The following is a 21,472-nucleotide window of genomic DNA, read 5'->3' as shown; positions in this document are numbered from 1 at the left end:
AAAAACGTTTTTAAACGTTCATTAAAGACGAAGTCGACGTAGCAGACCTAATAAAAACGTTTTGTGGACGTGTAGAAGGGCAAAGACGTAGCAGACATAACAAAAACGTTTGGAAACGTCCATTGACGTTTTGAAAACGTTAAAAAACCCTGTGCTTTGCGGTAATGTGAAGTCCCAACTTTGACGTTGTATGTACGTTTTAAAAACGTCCATTTTATACGAAGACGTACGGAACCTCAAAAAAAAAGACGTTTAGGAAACGTTGTGAAAACGTTATTGTTTGCTGGGTCTTTTTTTAATGTTATGAAAGAATGGTTCAACCAATTTAATTGGCGAAATGTTAACTAAGATTTCTCTGACTCGTGAAAGCGGACAGCTAAATTAAACAAATGGGCTCAAAACGCGACCCCAGTGTCGACCAGTGATCCCTTTCCTCCATTATGATGATTGACACTTTTTCATTAACAGAATATCATTTTTACAGGGCGCGTTGCTTCATAGCTTGGTGTGTCGTGCAGGGCCCTGCATAACTAGCTCTGAGAAAGTCTAGAGCTTTTGAGAATTGGATGTGAATTCGCAAGTCTAGCGGATTAGCACAAGTGAGCAAGTGCAGGCAGACAGGAATCCGGATCCGGAGCTGCAGACGCAGCAAGTACTGTAGATAGGGTGTACCGATAGTCTAGTCTGGGACAGCGTTGCCAGGTCCCAACAGAGCAAAATCACCAAAAGGCATGTGAAAAATCACCAAAAGCCATAAAAAATCACCAAATTTGGAAAAGCGTAGGTAAGGCTAAAATTTCAAAACAAAATTATGTCATAAACCTTTATCAAACACTCTCCGCGAGTCTTGGTGCAATTTACGGTGTGCAGTAGGCCTAGTCACACACACTAAATGCAAAATGTGTTCGATGTGTTAATTGGGATATAAGAGTGTTTGTGTGGACGTGTGTTGAGTGACAAAAAAGGGGCACATGTTATGTTTCTACAGGAAATAAGGGGAAAACTTTGGGCAAAATGCATTTTCGTTTTCAATCAGTGTGATTATTTTTCATTGGTCTCAAAATCACCAAAAAATTACCAAAAATCACCAAATTTTGATTTGGTTACCAGGCTAAAATTTTGTCACCAAACAACTTCAAAAATCACCAAATTTCACCCTTTTTGGTTCTCGAAATCACCATCTGGCAACACTGGTCTGGGACACAAACTGATCTAAAAAAGAATTGACACGTCTACCACACGTCTACCCCATGGTCCATGCCTCCAGCTAGTCTTGTCGGCTGGCTTACGTCTGCCAACCAGCGGGGCCGTTCGCTGCTAGCTCCTGCAGCATGCAGGCAAGCAGCTGCTCCAATCCAACTCCAGAGTCGACCTCCCCGTGCGGAATCCGTACACAAACCACGGCCAGCTGTTATTGGTGCGCATAATAATATGCGTGGCCCACCAGTGGCGGTGACACATCAGCGATTCCTAGCAAGTACTCAGTATTAATTTTGAGGAGCATCAAACTGCGGGAGAAAACTAGCTGTAGCGGGGTGACGATTATGACAAGTGGTAAAATCTTTGAAACTGTTTATTAGTTTCTTTATACGTGGAAAGCTACATTGTTAAGAAAAACGCGTTACACGTAGGATCAGTCCCATACGTTTATTCCTGTGTTTGGAAGTGCTGTATCTGGAAGGCAATTTAAGTTACAACATCATTGAACATGTATTCGTGAAAAAGTTTGCATCATCATGATGACCATGCCCTCATTCATGTATGAAATCGATCGTTCAGTATTTTTTAGGAAAAAGTTGCACAAATTTTCTGAATTAAGTGGTACATGTTGCTAGCTATGTATTAAATCCTCAACCTCACACAGCAACCTGCAGAGGCAGCCGGCAGAAAAGCTTCTGAGCACTGTGATTGATGAATATTATTATAATTTGAATTCAGTGTTTTTAATTGAGTCTATAAATTGTGTCTGTATGTGTGTCTATGTGTGTTAATTACTGTCAGTCATCTAACCAGCATGTCAGCATGTCTAGATAATCCAGATTCTACTAGTACTGCAGTCATTCTAACGAGTAACTAGACCAGCGCAGTGCAGTGGGCCGAGCTGCGAAGCTCGCACACACAGACAGGTGGGCTGTAGTGATGTCTGACGTCTGCCAAAATCAAAATGGATAAATTAATACCAGATAATGTGATCTCACTTGACTCAAACAAAAAAGAATAAAAGTGGAGGATCCACTGTCCCTGACAGTACTTGTATTTGTAAGGTGGGCCTCGGGTTGAAAAGGTTGAGAAGCATGGCTTTGACAGACTGACAGTATTATTACCTTGGGTCTTGCTCATCAGACTAGTTAGAGATCTCTCTTCAGTTGTTTTTCTCACCTGACTGAATGCGTTTATTGGTCTCTAAAAATCTGTGTGCTTGTTTATTTGTATGTGTAATTGTTTTTTGATGTATTAAAACTAGCAGAGCAGCAGAGCAGGATCCAGGAGGTATGTGTGTGACTGTGCACCACAAAACCAACAAAAAGTTTGCAAAATTTGGGTTTATAAAACAAATGGGAAAGTATGTTTGATTAGCAATTTTTACAGAACACTTTTTTTTTTATTTTTAGAATGTTATAACAATTTTATTGTGATAAGTGGGTATGTCTATTAGAGGCCCCATTCATTTCAGTGTATTTTATGAAAACCTTCTACAAGCTGTTTAATTTCAACTCTGAACCTGATAACTTGAAAGCCTCTTTTTCTCAGTAAACACCCTTTTATCAGAGTGCATATTTTCTTTCCATGATACAGATGGGTTAGGAAGGTCAGTTGTATTGTATTTTAACCCTAAAAAGGCTGGGAGTTGAATCAACCCCCCCCCCCCTGACATTTTCCGAGACTACTCCGCTGCGCGAAATTTTTTGACCGCGCCATTCACTGACTTTTTACTTTCAAGTCTCACACATCTTTTGACACCATTTTTGCGAAAATCGCACATACTGTTACGATGCTGCCCGACCTTTTTTACGTGCCTGTCAGACTGAAAATGGCTCAAAAATGTGATTTTGTGTATAAAGTCTATGCAAATGGAGTTTTCTCACCTTATTCATACTAAAAGATATGATTATTTTCACTTTCATATGCTGAAATCATTAATTTTAGCATAATTATGCTTGAAATAGATTCTGTCATAAATTTTGCAAAAAAAAAATGATAAAACAAAGGGTCGAAACAAAGACATACATAAGAAATTCATAAAACAATGAAATAAATACAAGTTTATTGATTTTGATACCAGATTTTTTTTTTTTCCGACTACATTGTCAGGAATGTTACAAAGATTTTACCACCAAAAATTAGGATTCTAGGAGCTTTACTCTCTGATTAAGAGCAAAATGTATGATTTCATGCATAGCATAATTAATGATTATGATGAAAATTTCAAATTTTTTTGGTATGGTTTGGTAGATTATGCAATAGGTAATGCATGTGACAATTTTCATGGCGATCGGACGGGATCTCGGGGGGGGGGGGGGGGGGGGGGGGGTGGGGGTGGTTGGGTGAATTAACCTCCCCCCACCCCCAGCTCTCCCCCCCCCCCCCCCCCCCCCCATGGCGATCAACGGCCGAGATCTTGGGGGGGGGGTGATTAGGGTTGAATTAACCCCCACCCCCACCCCCACAGAACACCACACCACCACAGAACACCCAAAAAAGCCTGGTTAAAGCTTAGGGTCTACACTTAAAGAATCTGCCATTAAGTAAAAATCAATGTGTAGCTGACTTTTTGTTGGTTTTGTGATTCAGGGTAACATATACAATGTATACAGTAAATGTATTGAAATGCTTGTGGACTACCTTACAATGGATACACAACTTGACCAGGCCTATATCCCATACATTCAAGCTGAATTTTGGTTGCTGTTTTGTTTGAATTTCTGAATTAGGAATTCACAGAGGCCTTGACAGAGAAAGTACACAGGCTGTATCATGGAGGCAATCTGGAGGCAGACTGGGGCTATGTTTTTGCTGATGATCATCCCTAGTGTGAGCTGTAGGACAGTGGAGGGGATTTTCAACTCACTCAGAGCAGCGAAGAGCACTGGACTCTTTGTCACAGAATTTTGCTTCACAGGTTGGTTTGGTGGTAGAATTTTGCATGTACACATCACCTTTAAATGCTTCTAGATAACAAAACGTGATGATCACAATTATGGTCTTCGTGGGTTTTTTTTCTCTCTTCTTTTACTATTTTTAGTGTCAGACATACCATATTGCTTTCAGTTGATCATAGAATGTGAAGATGATTAAAGGTACTTATAGACATCTGTTCAAAGCATTGTTAGGCAAGTGAATCTTCGCTGAAGTACCACTGTAGGCTAAATGTGACCCGCTACAACAAAAAGGTCTAAAGTCGCGCAGGGTCGAAGCGGTGAAAATCGAGTTTGAAATCAGAGCATTAAAATTGGTCAAAACTTACGATTTTCTGATTTTGATACATTATTGGAGTCTAACATGTCTTCTATCATCTGTCGAAATTTTGAAGCAAAATGATCAAAGGAAAGGTTAAAAAAATAGCGTTTTTCTGAGCCATGTTTTTTGGCGTTTCACCGAAGCAGAAACTGGTTCGAAAATTTGGATTGAGCGCCACAGATAGGTTCCGCCCTAACAACGACCAAAGTGATCTCATTGGTCAGTTTGCTGCTTGCTGCTAACCGAAACGTGAAGCTCGCACACTGCCCAGTCGACTGGTGCATGCGGGCGGGGTGCGCTATGATCAGCCGCTTCTCACATCCTGGTCACTGATTGGTTGGTGAGGAGACCGCCGACGCTGATGTGCTTGAATGAACTCTTCGGGGGTTGCTAGGGCTTACCTTCTATTGTCCAGAGGTGAAAACTGACTTGCATGTCCCTTGATCGCGATTGCGTCGAAAGGAAGACTTTTAGGGCGCTTTTCTCGAAACAGTGATTTTCCAGACGTCTCGACATGCTCTCTTTTAAACGTCGATATCTCCGCAGCCGATTATTTTTATAAAATGTGTTATATCTCAATTTAAAGCAGAAAGATTAGGGGATTATATCATGCAATTTTCAAATAATCGACCTCGCCCGACTTTAGGATCATTTTGTTGTAGCGGCTCACAAATACTCCTTCCAGTGCTGTCAAAAAATAATAACAGCCAACATTCTCAATCAAAGTTCAAATTTTGAATGTAATCAGAAGGTAAGAAGAGGTTTGTTCAGTATTGCAGACATAAAGAAGATTAACTGGTTGAGGACGGTATGATGTTACTACAACACACATTTTCCATAGATGCTTGCTTGAGTAACTCGGTGTTATTAATGTCATTTTATCATCGTGATGTTTTCCTTCAGATCCGGTCGGGGGTATTTACTACAAGCTGAATGACACAACACCCTCAGGAAAGCTGTACTTTTACTCGCTGCAGGCTTGGGCTGAGGCCAAGTCCATCCCAGATTGCAATCATATGTTCAAGAAGGCTGAACTTTATGGTAGGCGATAGTTTTAACTTGAAAAAAAGAAAAGAAAAGAAAAATTATTGCAGTAGCATTCAATTACTCCAATCAATTTGACTGGTGTGCAATTCAGACAGTCCATTTAGCATATAAAGTCTTTGGATATAAAAAAAGATATGTTAATGAGTGTATATGTACAAAGATTTATTACTAGACACATTTAATATGATCTTTGGTTATTACGTAATTTGAAAGAAATAAATATGGACAGTTGTTATCTGTTTTTAGCAATAAAAAAGTAGCATTCTTGAATAAGGCAATAAAACTGGAAAATCATATTGTTTAAATGATAATATTTATATTATAGGAAATACCAGACAACAGCTGAAGATTACCTGTACCTGAATGTCCAATATAGATTTATTTGAACTATGTGAAAGACTGCAAAAAGTATTATAAATTATTCATATTTTTTCTTTAAATATCAAGCTGTTATACTATCTGTAATGCCTTACTCTCTCCTTTCACAACTACATGTGTATCAATCAATTTGGTGTCTGTTCATTTTTCGATCCATTTTGCATCCGTCAGTCCATTTATCCATATTATCTGTCCATCCATCTATCGTTCAATCTGTCTGTCTGTCTGTCTATCTCTCTCTATCTATCTATCAATCTGTAGCTTCTTTTAACTTTACGTTATCATGTGATTTTTTTTTTTTTTATGAATGCCCTTGTTGAAATGTAATTATGTTTGTAAGGGATGTATTTCCAACACGCCCTGTGTGCGCTTCTTATTGTCTCACCATTCATAGTATAACACACTTACACTGTATCTTAAAAATTGTATAAATTGTATTATGTTCTGAAATGGAAGTGCATCGTAAATGGATTGGAATTGAATGGAACTCTCTCTATTAACTTGTCTCCATTTCAGTGAGCCTGGTAGAAAAGGGAGGCAACCACTCCTCACTCCTCCTGGAGCATTCTGGGCTCTGGAGAGTGGTCTACGCAGACAAGTTTACCTGCAGCCCAATTATCCCAGAAGAAAATCCGGTGTACATCCATTATGACATACGTCTCTTCAATTTGGATTCCTTTGCCAAACCGTTTAGCCATTTTGAGTGCCAGGACAGAGGTTAGTTGAATAACAAGAAACTTCTCTCCATAGAAATAGATGTCCATATCTGACCTGCAAAATATTATGCCATATCATATTCTAGTTAACTCCAGTATGGAAAATCTAATGAACAGAAGGATAAACATTTTACTAATATCAGACATAATTTTAATTAGAAAAAAAAGAGTTATGGAATAGTAAAGTTTTTTTCAATGTTTTCATTGAATACATGTAAATATGAAGATTCATCGATCACCTCATGATTCTCTGATTGATTTGTTTACAGAGATATTAGAAATCCTGCCTCGGTTGGTGAATTAAAAACTGTGACCTTCTCCTGGTCATCAATGCTTTAAGACTGCACTGGAAACAAATAGTGCATCTTATTCATATTGATTTCATGTCAAGAAGAAAAAAAAAAAAAAATTCAGTGAAGATTTAATCTAAGTTTAATGGCAGACTTGTGACGTGATGCCATTATCACTTCTGCCAACTGAGTATGTGACTGTCTAATATTACTGATGTGTGAAAACATGGGGAACTTAAAGATTCCATAATTTTCTTATTTCAGGTCCAAGTTTGAGAAAACCGTCCATTCCCTTTGTCAGATTTTACTATGCTCATGAAAGCCAATTGGAACATAATTTGGCTTTTGCAATTCAATCCCTTGTCCAAGAAGAGTTTATATTTTGCCATGCAAGCTTTAACCCTAAAAGGGCCGGGGGGGGGGGGGGGGGCGGAATCCGCCCCCCCCCTCGACGTTTCGCGCTATAATTCTGTAACGCGAGAAGGTCTCATCGCGAGGCTTCTTGACTTTCTTCGTTCAAGTCTCGCGCAACTTTTGAGACCAAATTTGCAACGTCCGCGCATACTTTTGCGAAGCCACGCCCATTTTTGTAACGGAATGTCGCTCCAAAACGGGCACAATTTTGTGATTTTGTGTACATTTCCTATGGAAAACAGTGCTCTGTCATGAAAGGCATAAAAACCTGATTATTTTTACAATTAATCACTTTCATTGATTAATTTTCTGCTAGTTATGGTAGAAAAGTGGTCAGTGACAATTTCCAATGAAAAAACAAAGAAAAAACAAAAGTTGAAAAACAAAGAAATACATAAGAAATTCTGAAAACAATAAAATACATAAGAATTGAAATGAGTTTTGGAAGTTTTTGTGATGTACAATTGTTGAATATGCTAAAACAGATTTACAGATCAAAAATTAGACTCTCAATGCTTTTAATTAGGCTAAAATATCACCTTGAGCTTAATTTGCATAATTAATTAATTAAAATTAGAAATTGATTGTTTCAAAAAATCTTATGACACAATCTTGTAGATTATGACGCGGGTCTCACGCATGCAAAATTTCATCGCGATCGCACCACCGATGGCCGAGATCTCTGGGGGGGCGGAATCCATCCCCCCCCGGTCTGAGCATAGCCAAAAAAGCCCGGCCCCTTTAGGGTTAAACCAAACAAGCAAACAAACACCCAACATTTTTTTTCCAACTTGCACCTGACAACATCAGAATGTGTACTTCAGATTGTCAAATTACATGTCAAGATTGAAATTCTACATGTTATACATGTAGGTTCTTCTGACAAGGGAAATAGAAGAAAGGCAGAAGTGTCTAGATTTAGAATCGGGTCATTCAATTGCTGTTAACAAGCTGTTGTATCTTTTTTGGTCCCTCTTTTCAAGAAGGACCTCAAAACTTTTCCTTTTTTTTTTGTTCCAGTAACTCTTGAGTTTTCTTTCAGTGATGACTCTTTCCTCGTGAAGCAAAGTCGTAAAGAGCACTCACCTTTCTGTGTGGCAAGAGGGTCTATGTGTGACAGAAACAGCACATTAGAAGTTGTCATGATTATCATTATTGTTATTATTGGTCATTCACTTTTTTCCCAGTAATTCTTGGCAAAGGCCAACTTAAAGGCATAATTTACCATTTGCAGATGAAACAAAAACCCAGCATTAGTGCTTTAAAATAGTTCTAAAATGTGAGTTAGGGATAGAAAAAAACCACTGTAAAATTCAAATCGGTAAAATCGATGTTTAATATTGTTGAATATACAAAATGTGAACAATAGTTATAATAAAAATGTTTCCAGACTAAACCGTCTACAGTTACGTTTTATTGAGAAAAATACAGATATACTTTGTACATTGTATCTCCTTATATTTCAGGCTTTATCGCAAAAATTTTATATGATAGGATGTTTTGTGGTACAACATACATTGTACCTACACATTGCATAAAATGTCATATCTTGAACATTTTTCAAATCACTGTTCCCAAAGGTAAACAGGACCTTTAAGATTCTTTGTGAAGACAATTTTTGATGATTGAGGAGTCTTGGTCCCACATATCTTTCTTATGGTGCTCTTTTACAGGCTTGCTAACATTTTACGAGGGACTGACGTTCGTCTACTTTGTAGTGGGATGTATATGTGCCCCAAAGCTGTACGACACACTGAAAAAGAGAGGTCCAATGCATGAGGTGAGTCAGGAAGTTATTTGCCAGGTGGTCATCATGATAAAATTTTATTTTATCTTGTCATCTTTGTTAGTGTTCATTTTGTTTTGTATTTTTTGCCTTCTTTCATTTAGTGCTAGTGCTCTGTAAAGTATACTGGTGCTAGAAGCAAGAAGTTCACCAACAAATCAAAATGAGTGAATGGAATGTACAAATATACAAGTCTGGTTACCAATATGCAATTTCTTTCCCAAATTTTAAGTGAATGTATGAATACACCACTATAGTAGTATAACAGTGTTGGAATTTGATGTGGTTTTTTTTTTGTATGTGCAAGGGATACTGCCAATACACCATTTTTTCACACTCTTCACATGCTACTGCATTGAAAACTTGATTCCCCACACTTCACCATCATTAGAGTTGTGATAGATCATAATAAAAGTGACGATACTGATGATGGTAACTAAATAGATACATGAAATTGATAGAAGAATATGAGCTGCTCTATGCTGTATTGCCTTTCCACCACACCATGTTGGGTAGTCACAACCCTTTATGATACACTTTCATTTATTCTAATCACTTTCACACATTTTACTTCCTTAAAATGGGATTGGTAATGATCTGGTATTATTTTCCCAAGACCAGTCCTTTATTATACTCGGGCAGGTGTCAATGGGAAATGCGTATTGTAGCAAAATCAGCTCTTCCTCAACGGGTTAAGCACTGTTCACCCAGGAGGAACAGGGCCCTTGTCTTTGCACCCTATTCATAATATCACTGTCTAATGACGCCCACTTCCCCTAATGACTACGAAACTGTTCCTGTTCCTCCTCCCAGGTCCTGAGTATGCTGACAACAGTCCTGGCCTTCCAGGGACTTGGCACCTGTTCCATGATGCTCCACCTCTACCGCTTCTCGCAAGATGGCCTCGGCTCGGCGTTCATGGAGAATGTAGCAGAATGTGAGCAGCCTTTCATTCTTTCCTTTTACGGAGTCCCATCCTATTTTGTAGGATTTCAGTATTCTGTGCCGTGATCCATACCAAAGTGACACAGTGTCATAAAGCACAAACCCCTCTAATGCGTACTCCAAGTCTACTTATTCTAACCATTCTCTTTCCATTTTGGAGTGTAATATGATTTATAGGTTTGAGGGATGGCTGTTTTGTAATGCTGTGCATCATGCTCATAATCCATCAGAGAGAAATTTGCTCATGTATTAAACAAGTGAGAATTCCCCTTAACTTCATGAAGAGCATATTGCGCCCTTTAGAATTGTTGAGGACGGGCAGATTTTGCTACAACACACATTTCCATAGACACTCGCCTGAGTATACTTGGGACTCGTCCTCAACGGGTAAAGTACTGTAATCTGAAGGTTTGATTGGATGTATAGATTCTAAGAACACTCAAGGTCATTGCTTCCTATCAGCCTTGCAAGGGTTCACCATCAAGCTGCAATGAGCTTTACTGTGGCAGATGTCTGACCCACTATGCAACATTCTCCTCCATATCCCAAGGGTTTACCCCATTATGGGTCAAGAATGATGTGGAGCAGCTCTCAGGCCAAACTTGCTGCTTTGTTTTGCTTTTTCCCCCCTCTTTAATCTTCAGTCATTGCTTCGTTGTGTCATCTCGTCTCGTATAGCACAATGCAGAGACTCCAACCCCAAGCACCTTTTGATCTGGAGATTCTCCCGCTTGAAACCCCTAGCAAACGGGAGTCTCCAACTTGATGTGCTCTCTCGTGCTATCTAAGGCTTATTTTTCAACATACGATGGCAATAAGTAAGAAATCATTTCAAGTGGGAGACACAGAGCCAGGACGGGAGAAATTAAATCTCAAGTGGGAGAACGGGAGATTTTGCAAAAATGGGCTTTCGGCGGGAGATATCCCCTCGAAAGTGGGAGAGTTGGAGTCTCTGACAATGTGTTGGGTTGATATCATGTGCTATTGCTTGTCACCTTGGATGAAACATGGAGGGCTGGAATCATTCACCCATTTTTCTTCTATCATTCAGCAGGTGGACCATTTCACTGGGTTAGCACCCTACTCTTTCCAATGGTTGAATGAAGTGGGTTCTTTAGTATGTGCATGAGCCTCAAATAACTCACACACAGAACCTCCATTTGATGTCTTATATGAGAGACAGAGTGTTTTGCCTTGTACTAGAGGGGACAGTACAAATTCACACAACAGTGCTCAGCTAGACTCGGGAGTCAAATGTCATTTGGATTGGGAGGCAAATGTGCTACCGATTGAGCCAAATCACTGCCCCAGTAGTTTTAGGGTAGCCTACCTGTTTTGAATATTTCTCCGTTTGTTTGATTTTATTCCTCCATCCAGTGTTGGACATCATAGCTCAGTTTGGGATGCTCTACATGATGTTGAGTCTATCTCTGGGCTGGACGCTGAGCACAAGTAAAACTCAGATTACCGCCAGGGTCTGGAAGACGACACCTCTTGCCAAAATAGCAGCGGTAATTGCTAGTGTACAGGTAAGCTGAGCTACCCATTTGTATAATTATGCGCAACAACAAAGGATTCCACTTATTCCCTCAGTTTCTATGGCAACCCAAAAAAGGCAACAAAATCACGCTTTATTAGCGTTTGCCAAAATGTTTTAACTGTGTAAGCCAGGTTATGTTTTTAAAGACATATTTGCCAAATCTCCTCTGTGTAACACTGTTTTATTAACTGTTACTGTTATTAACTGTTAACTGTTTTATTAACTGTTACTGCAGACTGTACTATAGACTCTCGATAGATTTCTTTTAAATTGCCCATAATAGTATGCTATTGCATATTGTTCATAATCCAATTATACTCTTTCCAAACAAACCCTAGTCTAAATGATATTGGGACAATTACTGCTTGGGTTGAATGGACCCCATACCTTCAAAACACTGGTTGAATTTTCAAAGTTTCTTCGTCATATCACTCTTTGTTGTGCCACAAAAATGCAGTGTGTACTCATCTTGTGGGAGCAGTTTCTATACACGCAACACTCCGCCTACCACAGTCATCAGAGCATTCTGGGCGTGGTCACCATCATGTGCAGGGTGTCCTTGGCGATCCTCTTTGCTCACAATCTCCACAAGGTGGTCTCCAGGGAGAAGAGTATTGTCAGGAGAGAGTTCTACGGAAACTTTGCCAAGGTACAGTACAGAGAGTTGTAATAACAACAACTTCCGTCCGTGAAATTGCTGTTTAGTTCTTTCTTTCTCTCTCTCTCTCTCTCTCTCTCAAAAAAAGAAGGAAACAGAGAAAAGAAAGAAAGAAAGAAAGAAAAAAAACTGTTACATGGGTATTGATCTATAAGAGGTGCAGTACAACACTTGACAGCCCAGCAGGAGTTACAATGTATATTTCCCTCATGAAATTATATTTTCCTAAAAAGAAAGCTGTTATATGGATATTGCTCTATCAGAGGTGCAATATAACACTTGACAGCCCAGCAGGAGTTATATTTTCCTAAAAAGAAAGCTGTTATATTGATATTGCCCTGTAAGAGGTACAATAGAACACTCAAGAAAATTATGTTTTCCTAAAAAGAAAGCTGTTATATGGATATTGCCCTATAAGAGTTGCAATATAACACTTGTCAGCCCAGTAGGAGTTATATTTTCCTCAAGAAGTTATTTTTTCCTAAAAAAAAAAAAGCTGTTATATGGATATTGCCCTGCGTATAAGAGGTGCAATATAACACTCGATAGCTCAGCATGAGTTTATTTTCCTCAAGAGATTATATTTTCCTCAAACACACAGTAATGAGGGAAAATATTGTCTTGAGGGGAAAAAATATAACCCCTAAGAGACTATCAAATGTTATCTTACAATGATAGACAGGACTATATTTGCTTTACTATATGGTATACTGTATACGCTGAATATTTCGTGAGGTTTTTATTTTCGTGAATTTTGTGAGCCAGGTGCTTTTCACGAAATTAAAGACACGAAAATAATAAATCTGATCCCGATATGAATGTGACACCGGCCCACATGCACATTTCTCCGTTCAGTACAGTATACTAGTGCAGGGGCGGATCCAGGAATTCTGTAGAGGGAGCGTGTTTACAATATCAAAGGGGGTGCATGCACCCCTCCCCAAATTTTCATTTTTATTTCTTTTGTTTCAACAAAAAATAAAGGGGAGGGGGGTGTGCGCCCGATGCGGTCCTCCATGGATCCGCCACTGCTAGTACTCCACAATGGCGATTTTAACCACTCACGAAATTGTCCAGAGGTCCTGATTCACCAAAATTTAGACTCGTTAAATATATGGTGTATACAGGACATGAATACATATAATTTCATCCGATCCCAATCGGCAGCCAGCCAAATTCTGAAATTACATTTCCTGACATGATGTCGCTGATTGCAACGTAGCAATTTTGATCCTGGCTGCATTGGTCACATGATTGCATTATGACCAGTCACTGATAGGTATTAATGTAGACCATTTGATAAATATTTATATTTATTTTACCTTTATATGTAAAGGTGAATACTATTCATGGTTATTACATCACAATTTGAATATTTTGTTGTTGTTTGTTTGTCTTGTAGTGTAACTATGTGGCCATCCATTATACCGTAATTTGAAAGATATAATAATCAGCTTGTAAATGGCAAAAAAATTTTAATGAGTGGTTGTGCAACTTATTCCACAGAATGATGGTGTGAGCTGAATTTTTGGTGTATCCGTAAATAAATTGACCTGCAAAGACTTTTTTTTTTTTTTTTTGGTCTCACTGTGAAAGCACTGGAGTAGTTCCTCTGTTTTAAGACATGATAGAATGCAATCATAGCTGGTCTTCATGTTATACACAGGGAGGGAAAATGAAAAAGAGGACTACCACTTTTAAGGAAAGTGGTGGTGAGGGGAGGAGTTTGAGTGGAGTGTGCAATTCCTGATGGAATTTTGTGTAAATTAAAATAGTACAAATTCTGGTTTACAATTCAGATCCTACTGAACCAAATAAAAATTCAGTAAAGAGATGAGAGTGTTTTGACGAAGATGATTACGTAGCATGACACTCTTAGCTTTGAACCCTAACAAAAAACAAAACAAAAAGGAGAGTGTGGAGTATGATTTCATTCTCATCATGTGAATATTTTTCTTGTGTGTTTCCATAGCTGTCGCTGATATGGTTCTTTGCATACCCAGTGCTGGTCTTTGTTTCACTACTATTCTCACACTTCATCCGCAAGAGGGTAAGTAGTTCCTGTGTGCCTTGGTATTGTGTGATAGTTTAAGTAATACAAGCTATACCTAGCAAAGTAAAAATATAGAATCATCTCGGGTTGACATTTTGTTACTGCAGAGCACTTTTTCTCTCTTTTTTATCTTGTATGGTATCAAAAAAAAAAAGAAGGAAGATATATATTCTTTTTTTACATCATGCAGAAAACACTCAGAGAAAGTATTGCCTCTTTATTTGCTTCCTCTTTTTTTTTTTTGGGGGGGGGGGAGTAGGGGTTAGGGGTTGGGATGAGATGTTTACTATAAACAAAGAAAAAAAAACATGGAACATGCCATCTTTGGTTGAGTTTACAACTCCAGTTGATGGACACAGTCATAAGTCTTTAGAATGTTTTGTTTTCTTCTCTCCACCTAGTTTTTGCTGGTTACCGTGACGTCACTGCAGGCCGTCATCGTAGTGCTCCTCTATCGCCTCTTCCTCTCCCGGAGTCTCTACTGGGAGATCTCCTCCCTGTCCTCCTCATCATCCTTGCCGCTGCGCCTTGAGAAGAACTTCAACCTCAAGAACTACTCCTCATGACAGAAGGCCAGCTAGCCCCTCAACTTCTTTCGACCTCCATCTTTTTCTCTCACTGTCTCTCTCTTCATGCATTCTTTCGTGAGACTACCGATGGACCATAAGCATCCGTTACTCATGAAAAGCTTGGTGAAGATGTGCTTGTCGGCAATCCACTCATTTAAAGCAAGCTTGCTATAGCATTGGTATGCAGCACTGCACACTGGCACAGGTCCTACTGTCCTGACCAGTAAAAGTCACTGTTAGGCCAGTAACTTTTTTTTTCAGGAATGGATCAGTAAAAGATGGAAAAAAAAACAAAACTGGGCACCTACTGGTGCTACAGACAGGTTGGACAAATAGAAAAAATGGGTTAGTGTGCAGCCCTGTGTTATGGTTATAACCTGGCTGCTTGCTGTGAGCAGTTGATGGCTCACCATGCTCTCTGAAAGCAGTGCACCACCATGCTAGAGTGATGCTGGAAGGCAGAAACTTCCACAATGCATGGGAAAAAGCCAACCTCAGGGTCACATATACTGTATACGCTTTATATTTAGCAAATCTAAATATTCGCAAATTGGGACTTTCTGACGATTTCGCGAGTGGTTAAATTCGCGATAGTGGAGTGCAGTGCTGAATAGAAAAATGACTGTTTATGTGCACGTCACATTCATATCGGGATCAGTGTCAATATTTTCACCTATCTTTATATTTGCGAATAGCACCTCACTCGCGAAATTCGCGAAAATAAAAACCCTGTGAAATATTTGGTGTATACAGTATTGTACAGTGTATGCCTAGCACTTCTGCACCTTTGTCAAAGGCTCCCTTGCTGTAGTAATTGTAAGAGAAGCAAAGCAGAGAGTTGCTACACAAGACTGATTCAAGCCACCAACAAGAGGCAATTCCCAGCAAGACAACCTTTGGAAACTCTGTTTGAATTTCATTAGTTGTGCCTTCAGCTGGGAGAGCTTTATTTGAAGAATGAGTCAAGGGTGAAAGTCAGTAGTTACTGCCCCCACCTCTTTGATGTAAAGAATATCAGGCAGCGACCTGTGGAAAGTCATGGGTGTTCTGAGTCCCCCCCCCCCCCCCCCCCCACCCCACCCTGGGTGGGGTCTAATTTGTTTTTGTTTGTTTCGTTTTGTTTTGTTTTTTAAGAACCGGCCCCCGGCAGGAAATATCATGGATTTGTGAAATTGTGGGGAAACTTCCATTCTGTTCATCTGATTTCATTCCATGCCTTAAACATGAATTGGAGTTTGCTCACAACACATAACTTTAGTGGAAAAGTGAGCAAAGAAAATGGAATCCCATTTTCTTTGCTCACTTTTCCACTAATAATTTATATTCTTTCTGGTCAGTTTATTCTGTCTTTATTTGTTACAAACTCAAAAAGCTGCATCACTTCGGTGATCCCTCGCATTTATCCCCAAGTTGAATTATCCTTCGGGTTTATGCCAGGTTCAAGTGTGTGCGTGTGTGTCACACACAAACACACTGCTATAGCTTCTGACCACCCGAGCATTGAGAATTAAGGGTTTCTGGGACGAACACTGCACTAGGGCTTTCTATAGCTCAGTCGGTAGAGCACCGGTCTGGCAATCCGGAGGTCTCGGGTTCGAATCCCGATGGAATCCCATTTTCTTTGCTCACTTTTCCACTAATAATTTATATTCTTTCTGGTCAGTTTATTCTGTCTTTATTTGTTACAAACTCAAAAAGCTGCATCACTTCGGTGATCCCTCGCATTTATCCCCAAGTTGAATTATCCTTCGGGTTTATGCCAGGTTCAAGTGTGTGCGTGTGTGTCACACACAAACACACTGCTATAGCTTCTGACCACCCGAGCATTGAGAATTAAGGGTTTCTGGGACGAACACTGCACTAGGGCTTTCTATAGCTCAGTCGGTAGAGCACCGGTCTGGCAATCCGGAGGTCTCGGGTTCGAATCCTGATGGAATCCCATTTTCTTTGCTCACTTTTCCACTAATAATTTATATTCTTTCTGGTCAGTTTATTCTGTCTTTATTTGTTACAAACTCAAAAAGCTGCATCACTTCGGTGATCCCTCGCATTTATCCCCAAGTTGAATTATCCTTCGGGTTTATGCCAGGTTCAAGTGTGTGCGTGTGTGTCACACACAAACACACTGCTATAGCTTCTGACCACCCGAGCATTGAGAATTAAGGGTTTCTGGGACGAACACTGCACTAGGGCTTTCTATAGCTCAGTCGGTAGAGCACCGGTCTGGCAATCCGGAGGTCTCGGGTTCGAATCCCGATGGAATCCCATTTTCTTTGCTCACTTTTCCACTAATAATTTATATTCTTTCTGGTCAGTTTATTCTGTCTTTATTTTTAACACATAACTTTAGTAGAGAGGAGAGGGTAACTAGCTTTTGCTACTGTTTGTGTGGATTCACTCCGTGCTCTTCTAAGCATAACTTCCCTTCTGTTTTGAAACAGCTGGATTAGATTGACAAAGTGTAACTCCACAGGAAAGACAGAAATATATTATTTATATGTTCGTGTTTACAGTAACTTGACTGTTGGGTTGTATGCACATGCTTTCTTGTCTTTGTGAATACTTGGACAGTGTGTTATGCAAACTGAATGCAAGTAGATTCCATCAATGCACAATATGCTATTATTCAATTTTCAGGATGCATTTTTGTTTTCCTTTTTGTCATTTCCATTTTCAGAATTATTTTTTTTGTTTTGTTTTTTCAATTGATATACAACTCTAATCATGTGGTCTTGATATTGTCATGTGACAGTGCTGACGTGTGCAAAGTTTCGTCAAGACACAGTCATCTTGCTGCAGTGGTATGCAGCTCACACTTTGAAAAGTTTATGACTCAAATTAGAAAGTGTCCATTAAACTTCAATGAAATATATCTTCCTAATGAGCTAGATGTTTGGTTGGGGAGTAGCTTTGTATCGGAACATACAGACATACAGGTACTTATTTTTCTATGCTTGTAATTTCTAGTAAGATCTTCATACATGCAATATAGCAACATGTTGAGCTAAGCATTCTACAGGAGAATGCAATAGAGATCACAGTCTATGATATTTTGTTTGGATGACAAACACATGTCACATTGATTTATATACAACAATTAACTTTTCTCTAACATTCCTTTAACTATTTACATTCCGTGGAAATGCTGGGAGCTGCAGTGAAGTTATCATTACAAGTCTGGTGAAAACATTTGAGTCATGTCATTTGTAATACCCCAATTCTGTATGATGTGATATGCTGACTGCACACAGGATGGTGTAGAGTCATGATATACAGTATGTCCCCCCAAAAAATTACAATCGGATTTTGCATTGATAACAGATAATATGATTATACTGTCTAAATGCTACTTCAAGGTCTTAAAATATAACATCTCAGCTCTATTTTGCAGAAAACCCCATTCAATTTGGTTAAGCGGTAACAGAGAAATGTGGATTGTTGTAAAGCATGTCATGAGTCTGACTCTTCCAAGTTTAGCACTTGAATGCTCTTGGAACTGCACATTAATGTGTACCGGTAAACACAATAGACAGAACTTGGAGGGAAGAGATTCCTGACATGCTCTACAAAATTCCTCATTTCTCTTTGACCACTGAAGAAAATCGAATGGCACTTTCTGTAAGATGTAGGCATTGAGTTACAGTGTCATACCCTGAAATTGTATTTGGATTGATTCCCTATTTTTAAAGTTATCATTGCGGAAGGTCCCGTTGTAATTTTTGTTCGAACATATGGTACGTTTACTAACACTTCCACTGTAAAGACACACACCGACTTTAGTTCTGAATGGAATGAGGAACATGCTGAAGCGCAGAAAGACCATGTCATGACAATCTTTGCTCACAAATGCAGAGACTGAAACAAGACTGAAAATTAGTGCAATATGGATTTTGGTTTTCCTTTCCCTTGTTCTCCGTAACAGAGAAAGCAAACTTTGCTTCCGACTTTTCCAAAGTTTGTATACTATGCGTTTCTAGCTTTCTTTGCATGCATGGCAAATATCTTTACATAATCATGTTATAAATTGCAAACTTGAGGCTTCTTCTAATGCATATGAGCAGGAAACTACTTGAAGAAGTACATCTCACACATGTAGTATTTGATTAACCATTTAAATATTACAATTATTATGTAGTGTGTAATTATGTTGCTAACATTGTTTACTTTCTTTTAAAATCCTCTTTAATAGCTTTTACAAAATTCAGTCACAACATAGGATTACCATCAAATTGTATTGGATTTCATCTCGTAATATTTGTACCATAAAGAAAACTAGCGTTCACTGACTACTTGACCTTTGCATCAAATAGCAATGTTTTCTTAACCTGGAAAAATTATTTAAATAAAAGGCGCGGTCAGACTGGCAAAAAATCGAGAAGTTTAACATCGCGAAGTCTTCTCGATCTTTTGTTGTGTGGTCACACTGGCAGCCACACTTGGATCAAGAAGTTTGGGTCATTAGTATGCGCACGCAAGAAGGAAGAAAGAGCGCACTGTCCGATGGCTAGTGATCAAGACGTAACAATACACATCTGTACATGACAATGACCTTGTGCTTTGGAGACACCGCCGGCAAACAGATCGAGAAGTTTGTTGGGGGGGGGGGGGTGAGGGAAATGTCCCTAGTTGAAGTGGGAAGTTTCCCAAGAAGTTTGCGAGAAGTTTGCAGTCACACTGGCAAAACTTCGAGATCTTAGAGATCGTGAACGTAATCTTCTCGATCTTTTGCCAGTGTGACTGCGCCTAAAGAAGAACAAGGAAGAGAGAGAGAGAGAAAGGGAAAGAAATTCACTTTGAGTTCAATCTGAATGTGATTAAATCCCAAAATTTCCGGAAGTGTTACCAGTATTCTGTAAAAGTTAAACCCATATCTCAATTTGCATGGTGATAAAGGTCTTAGGGCAGAAGACAAAGCATACTATAAAGATTGTATTTTAACCCGTTGAGGAAGAGTCCCGAGTATACTCGGGCAAATGTCTATGGGAAATGCGTGTTGTAGCAAAATTAGCCCGTCCTCAACGGGTTAAGATGCAATAAACATGAACACTACATAGTAGCTGTGCATACAGAAGTTTTGTACCAAAAATGTTTAGTGTCACCTCACTGACCAATAATGTTCACAATCTGTTCTCTGTTAACTCCACACAATACATACAGTGTATAATTTTTGTAAAGTTATTCAATGAGTACGGGTAATTTCAAATATCTGTCTTTTCCTAGTAATTCTTGATGGTTTCAATTTGTTCAAAGTATGCTCACTAACATCCATTATTATTAACACCTGAATAGCTTTATAGATTTGTAAATTGCCAGTGATATTTGTATCTAGTCTATATCTTATTAACATGATTACCTTGAGCATATATTCTGTTAATGATTTCTTTTTTTCACTCTTTTTGTCATTTTTATTTGTTTTTTCATTAAGCCAAGAGGTTATAAGCCAACTGGTTACTTGTGAGTGATTCACATACTCTAAAACAAATCACAAGCTCATTTGACATTTGGCAAACCATGAGGTCATATTATCTAAGTACAGATTCTCAAAACCCTGTGCTTTTTGAGCACTCCATATGTTTCATATCATATGCCTTGACAGCATTTATGGGGGATGACATCATTACTTCTCTTGATATACGATGTTCGGGTACACATGCCTGAAGTGGATGCTTCATTTCATTCATATCATTTTATATGACACTTGCTCATCATTCAGTTATTTATTTTAGTCATTTATGTATCTGCACAGCCATTACACAATATCGATGAGGCAATGTATTCCATGTGTTGGGCCTATTCAGATGTTTTCAGGTGTCACTGATTTGCAACTTCTTCACCTGCTCTGTGGCCTTCTCAGTTTGTTTTTCTTCAAGATTTTGGGTTAAAACCTGAATCTTATCCCATTTATTTGATTTGCTGGGTAGGATTAGGTTGGCCAAGCTTTCTGGTGCTAAGTGAAACCCGTCTTTTCTGTGCCTGTGTATGACAAATTAAAAATCTGTCATTTGCTCTTTTCGCTCTGTTTTTAATTCTATTATTCATATGTATTCAAAATTATCAGCTGTAAAGCAGGAAATATTTGCAGCAAGAAATTTTTGTGAATTGAAGCCAACTGCCCTTTTTTTTCTTTTTGCGGCATGAAACTTTCGTGAATTGTCACAGGCATTTAATGAATCCAGTGTAGACAAGAAATTATGCGGCCATTTAAATTTCGCAAATCTTGGCTCTCACAAATTTTGCAAAATGAAAGTGGACGCACACATTTCTGGCTTTACAGTATATCCTCATCAGCCCAAACCCTCAATAGAATCAGTTTGCACACATTAGATGTTGCCTTGTCAGATAAGCTTCTTGTGAGCCTTGGAGTGGTCAGAAACGGCTTGTGCTCTTGTGATATGCTTAACTCTTTATGTGCCACGTTCACACGTCCAACTCAGTCGACGGTGTGCCAACTTCGCATATTCTGCTCAACACACAAAGCCGCTTAAACCGATCGATAAATCGCTAATTCCGCGGTATAATGAAAGCGTTTCTCAGGCTTTTGTTCCTCTCACATACGGCTTGCATTCTATGTGGTGATTGACTATCAAACGGTGTTCCCAACTAGATTTGCATGTACAT

General features: G+C 39.0%; 1 protein-coding gene and 2 non-coding genes across 3 annotated transcripts; all 3 read left to right on the top strand.

The window, feature by feature from the left end:
* The first annotated feature begins 1,441 nt into the window (after positions 1 to 1,441).
* Positions 1,442 to 15,399, top strand: LOC140244646 (integral membrane protein GPR180-like). The gene is made up of 10 exons (XM_072324265.1): positions 1,442 to 1,554; positions 3,933 to 4,120; positions 5,362 to 5,499; positions 6,400 to 6,600; positions 8,977 to 9,083; positions 9,903 to 10,026; positions 11,412 to 11,563; positions 12,032 to 12,223; positions 14,205 to 14,282; positions 14,687 to 15,399. The coding sequence occupies exons 2-10, from the start codon at positions 3,976 to 3,978 to the stop codon at positions 14,849 to 14,851; spliced, it is 1,302 nt and encodes a 433-aa protein (XP_072180366.1). The 5' UTR covers positions 1,442 to 1,554; positions 3,933 to 3,975; the 3' UTR covers positions 14,852 to 15,399.
* Positions 15,400 to 16,392: 993 nt separating this feature from the next.
* On the top strand, positions 16,393 to 16,467 carry Trnaa-ggc (transfer RNA alanine (anticodon GGC)). Its single transcript has one exon. It is a non-coding gene; the product is annotated as a tRNA-Ala (tRNA).
* Positions 16,468 to 17,044: 577 nt separating this feature from the next.
* On the top strand, positions 17,045 to 17,119 carry Trnaa-ggc (transfer RNA alanine (anticodon GGC)). Its single transcript has one exon. It is a non-coding gene; the product is annotated as a tRNA-Ala (tRNA).
* The last annotated feature ends 4,353 nt before the right edge of the window (positions 17,120 to 21,472 follow it).

The sequence above is a fragment of the Diadema setosum genome, chromosome 21, assembly GCF_964275005.1.
Source record: "Diadema setosum chromosome 21, eeDiaSeto1, whole genome shotgun sequence".
NCBI lineage: Eukaryota > Metazoa > Echinodermata > Echinoidea > Diadematoida > Diadematidae > Diadema > Diadema setosum.
Note: the sequence above shows the minus strand (reverse complement) of the source record. Positions and strands in the feature narration are given on the sequence as shown.

Excerpts from the sequence above, each read along its gene's own strand:
- LOC140244646 (XM_072324265.1), top strand. The coding sequence starts at position 3,976 with ATGGAGGCAATCTGGAGGCAGACTGGGGCTATGTTTTTGCTGATGATC. Across the intron at positions 10,027-11,411 it reads CATGGAGAATGTAGCAGAAT|TGTTGGACATCATAGCTCAG; the intron begins GTGAGCAGCCTT and ends TCCTCCATCCAG. Across the intron at positions 12,224-14,204 it reads TCTACGGAAACTTTGCCAAG|CTGTCGCTGATATGGTTCTT; the intron begins GTACAGTACAGA and ends GTGTTTCCATAG.